Source organism: Triticum urartu, chromosome 6A, assembly GCF_056163025.1.
Source record: "Triticum urartu cultivar PI428250 chromosome 6A, HENAU_Tu73, whole genome shotgun sequence".
In the NCBI taxonomy this organism is placed as follows: Eukaryota; Viridiplantae; Streptophyta; class Magnoliopsida; order Poales; family Poaceae; genus Triticum; species Triticum urartu.
The window spans coordinates 601,399,557-601,404,470 of record NC_141878.1 but is presented as its reverse complement, the minus strand read 5'-3'; the positions used below and the strand labels follow the sequence as shown (position 1 = coordinate 601,404,470).

At 44.8% G+C, this 4,914-nt stretch overlaps 1 protein-coding gene across 1 annotated transcript; it reads left to right on the top strand.

Annotated features, from left to right (window-relative positions):
• The first annotated feature begins 432 nt into the window (after positions 1-432).
• LOC125515619 (replication protein A 32 kDa subunit A) lies at positions 433-4,053 on the top strand. The gene is made up of 10 exons (XM_048681129.2): positions 433-711; positions 803-919; positions 1,000-1,097; positions 2,482-2,523; positions 2,652-2,729; positions 2,816-2,894; positions 3,017-3,112; positions 3,198-3,280; positions 3,461-3,529; positions 3,616-4,053. Exons 1-10 carry the CDS (start codon positions 625-627, stop codon positions 3,698-3,700), a joined length of 834 nt encoding a protein of 277 aa, XP_048537086.1. The 5' UTR covers positions 433-624; the 3' UTR covers positions 3,701-4,053.
• Positions 4,054-4,914: the final 861 nt, after the last annotated feature.

Below are 4,914 nucleotides of genomic sequence, written 5' to 3'. Positions count from 1 at the left end.
GTTTCCAATACAGAAGGCGTACATATTTTATCGTAGGATCATTTTTTTTAACCTGACAAAATGTATAGAAAATATATTTGTAACTCCAATACCAAACAAACAATACAGTGGTACTGCTATGGTATGAGAGGTTTGCTCACGGCACGTCGCCGGTGGGTGCAGGAAGAAGAAGATTTCGACGCCCCAAATATATGGCTTCCATCCTTTAGAAAAAAAAGAGATCCTTATACGCTTTATATTTGGGAAGGATGGAATATTTGGTTATAACTCTTTTTGACCCTTACATAGTAAACATTTTTTTAACTTACCGGCTGCTGGCAGTTTTTTTTTTTTTTGAGGTTTGGCTGCTGGCAGCTGACTCATGTGCAGTGGGACCCACCTGTCAGCCAACAACGAAGGCCAAAGCCCGCCGGACCGAGAACTGGCGGGAAGCGAGGTGGATTTCCCGCGCATTTCCCCCCGAATCTCCCGCGCTCGCCCCTCTTATTCCCGGCCTCCTCCGATCCCCTCCCCGCCAGACGCCACCACCACCGCCGCCGCCGCCGCCAGAAGAGATCCATCCGTCCGGCCAAGCCGAGAGCAGAGCGGAGCAGGGGAAGGAAACCGGAGAGAGGGCCAGCAGCCATGATGTTCTCGAGCCAGGTCGACGCCTTCTCGCCGTCGCAGTTCACCGCGTCGCAGAACGCCGCCGCCGACTCCACCCCCAACAAGGTCGGCCCTCCTCCCCTCCTCCGTCCCCGCTTTCTTGCGAGCCGGATCCTTGCCGGTTTCCTGATGTAGATCTCTCGGTTGTGCGTCGCAGTTCCGGGGCGCGTCGGGCACGATGCCGCTGACGGTGAAGCAGATCGCGGACGCGCAGCTGGCCGGCACCGGCGAGAAGGGCGCGCCCTTCGTCGTCGACGGCGTCGAGACGGCCAACGTGAGGGCCCACCCGCCTTGCGCTTCTCCTCGGTTGCTTGTTCGTCGGGACTGACGTGGCCTGGGCTGGGGGATCTGCAGGTCAGGCTCGTGGGGATGGTGAGCGGCAAGGCGGAGCGGAACACGGACGTCTCCTTCACCCTCGACGACGGCACCGGCCGCATCGACTTCATCAGATGGTGAGCGCATCTCGGCAAATCTCCAACTTTTAATTCAGTTCCAGATGCATCTTTTGTTTGGATTCCATTGCTGGATGTTGGCTGTGGGATTTGTCTAATGCTGCGACTTCAATCTTCACTAATAGATAGAAATACTGTTGGCTGTTGGTACGACAGGGCAAGATTAATTCAGTAATTGAGTTCCAGATGTGGTTTAGGACACAGGTTTAGACCTTTGTGCTCCTGTGGCCATTGCTGGATGTTGGCTGTGGGAAAAGTGCAATTGCTTTACCATCTCTCACTAATTAACCATTTGAGGGAGGGACATTAGTGGAATATATTACTGTGAAATGCTTGATTTATTTTCGAGTCAGTATAATGTTGACTATTGCAACTTTGCAAGTTCATAGACACCATATTTGACTAACTAACTACTGTATTTTGGTGATATGTTACTCTGAAACACTTGATTTTTTTTGTCAGCGCAGCTGGCTTAACATGCTAAATTAGTAAACTTATTTGGTATCTCTGGTTATTTGAGGGATCGCAGGGGGATAAATTACTGTAAACGCTTAAAATTTGCAGTCTGTAGCACCTGACAAGCATAATCTACCAATATACATCACTAAAATACTTTGGCTTTCATCACAATGCAAGCAATTCAATAGTGGGGATCTGCAATTACTTTACCATCTCTGACAAATCAACCATTTGAAAGGCATTGCTTATTAGGGGGGGGGGGTGTATATTGCTGTGAAACACTTCAATTCTTACCCCTGGCTAAGCATAATATATTTGTACTATTGAGATTCATGTACTAATGAGATATTATTATAGTTTCTGCTGCCTTTGAGAATATAAAAGATCTCATGTGCTTCAGTTGTCATTGCTGGCTGTTGTTTGATTTGTCAAACCGTAGGTTCAGTTTTCACTAGGAATATAGTTGCTCTTATCAGTGTGCAAGCAGTCCAATAATGGAAATATGCAAATATCTTACCATCCCTGACTAATCACCCATTTAACATATGGTAGATAGATCACTGTAAAATGCTTACATTTTCAGTCCTTAACTTTGGCTAAGATTAATATATAAGTATACATTTCTTTTGCTAGTTAATGATATATTAGCAAAGAAAATGTGGCTGTTGGGAATAGTATAAAATATCTGACATGCTGTCATTAGGCTCATTATGGTAGCAGCCTAACATTGGCCTGTTTTGTGAAGGCCTTTGTGGTTAAGTATAGTTTATGCCATCATTAACTTTTAGTACTTTTACAAGCTCATGATTTGTAATACTATTTTAGGATTTAGAAAAGAGCTTCGAGGCTGATCATACTTGATAGCATCTGCTGTCTGCAATAGGTATCAGTTTAACATCTTTGTCAATTTCGATATGTTTTACAGGGTGAATGATTCTGCAGATTCTGCTGAAACTGCTGCTATTCAGTACGTATTACTTGTAACCTTCATTTTTTGCTTGTCCTGCATACACAATCACTATTTGTTGAGGAAAGTTACTGCCTTCCTCTCTGAAGGATCACCACCCTTTTCTAATACTTCTTTTGTTAATAAAGGAATGGTATGTACGTTGCTGTCATCGGTAGCCTCAAGGGAGTTCAGGACAAGAAGCGTGCTACGGCTTTTGCAGTCAGGTATTTATTTGCAAAAATATTATGGTCTTGTTCCACTGATCTGATGTATTGAAGCTTGCTAACTGGATATAACTTTTCCATCTCAGGCCTATAACTGATTACAACGAGGTCACGCTGCATTTCATTCAGTGTGTACGGATGCACATAGAGAACACAAAATCAAAGGTATGCTCCTGATCATTGTAGTACCAATGTTCGATGCGGATACTCCCATGGGAACTATGTGTTTGTCCTCTGTTAGAAGAATACCTGGTTTAAATGGTTGTTATAATCATGGTTAATTGTAGGTTGGCAGTCCTGCGCACACCAATTCTTCTGTGGGAACTCCATTCTCCAACAGATTGAGCGAAGCGGCCACTCCACCCTCTGTGAAATCCAACCTGGTAAGCTGTGATTGCAATGCTTGAATGGATGAAACAATACAACTCTCCTGGTGTCAGTTATCATTTATTTCAATCATTCCTGCAGGCACCAGTGACCAGTGGAACAAACGGATCAGAGACAGATTTCTACACGCAGGTGCTGAATGTCTTCCGTGAACCGGCAAACATGTGAGTTGTGCATCCACCATTCCTTCCTTTCCTTGCCTTGTAGGATGCTTGTCTTTCTGCTTGGCATCTATGCCACCAAAGCCTGGTCCATTGCCTGTCCTAACTCTGCATATTGTTTCATTTTTACATCACTGATGATTTATTTTTCATCCTTTCTAAACACCCTGGTTAATTTTACAGCGAGAGTGACCATGGCGTTCATGTGGATGACATTGCCAAGCGGTTCAGGCTACCAGTACTCAAGATCAAGTAAGCCCATCTCTCTACCTCTCTTGAACCCGGACACACGATGATGTATTGCTGCTGGCTAATAAAGCTTAACCTCTGATATGCAGGGAGGCTATCGACTACCACGTCGATGTCGGGCACATCTACTCGACCATCGACGATTTCCACTACAAGTCAGCGTTCGTCGACTAAGCCTGTAACCAGGTGCCCCACTACAAGTCAGCGTTCGTCGACTGAGTCTGTAACCGAGTGCCGCCATCGCTCGCTAGCACCCGTCCTTAGATGTGCTGTTTAGGTAGCCCCCTGAAGGAGCCATCTCAGTGCTGGAGTTTGAGAGAGGCATGACGCACCCTTAGCCTGAATGTAGCGAGGACGCTCCAGGGGCATGTATTACTTTAAATTCCTGTCAATTAGAAATCGTATGAGCCTTGATGTGCTTGTCTAGTGAAATCATGGTTAGCGTCTCTCATGTGCTGCTCTAGGTGTGATATGGTTGGATGAATTTACATTTTACAGTCAAATTTTAACAGTTGCATTGCTCTTTATCTGAAATAACTGGCATGCGTTCTTTTGAGACAAAATGCAGAGTTGCATGCATTTACATAGTGGGCGACGCTAACTCTCCCCGCCAGTAGTGTTTAAGTACACAAGGGATTATTACACTGGCTGCGTAAACCTCATCATTTACACTGCAGTGAACACTCCTAATTGGCTAAGGCAAGTGCACTTCACTCTGAAGATGAAGACTACTCTGAAGTGCACAAGGGATTACACTGGTCGGCAGGTGTTTATCTTCAGAGTATTCTCTTTTTCCCTGAACTATCTTCAGAGCATTCATTATTTTCCTTTTTGCGAGAATAGTCATTCTGTGAATCTGTGAGATGTGCAATATCGGCGCTGCTATCTGTTGTCATGGCATTTAGTTAGATATCCAGCGTGCTTATGAATGAGAGTCGTGTTGGGCTGTCGGGTCATCGCAACGATATACGATGGGAATTGGTTGTATGGAAACAAAAGAGACAAAAGATGATCCTTGGGATCTAGTATTTGTTGAGACAAGCATTTCATATGAGATTTTGTCCTGTCGTGTCTGTTCAGCACCTGGTGGGTTTTGCTTCTCAGTAAATCAAATAAATAATGTATCACTTGATTGTCTATTTTTAGAGATAATCCTGGATGTCTCACAGCGGTCATGCTAGCAGAGACCTCCTATATGGCGCGTCGGGTGCTGGGAGGAGCGGTAGCGCGCACCCGTCCGCTCCCCGGCGGCCCATGCCCGAGCGCTCTATTTTTTTCGTTTTTCTTTTCTCTTTCAGGTTTTAGGTTTTCTATCTGAATAATTCGCGATTAAAAAAGTTCCAAAATTTTAAAAATGTGCACTTTTAACAAAGAAATTCAGAATATCA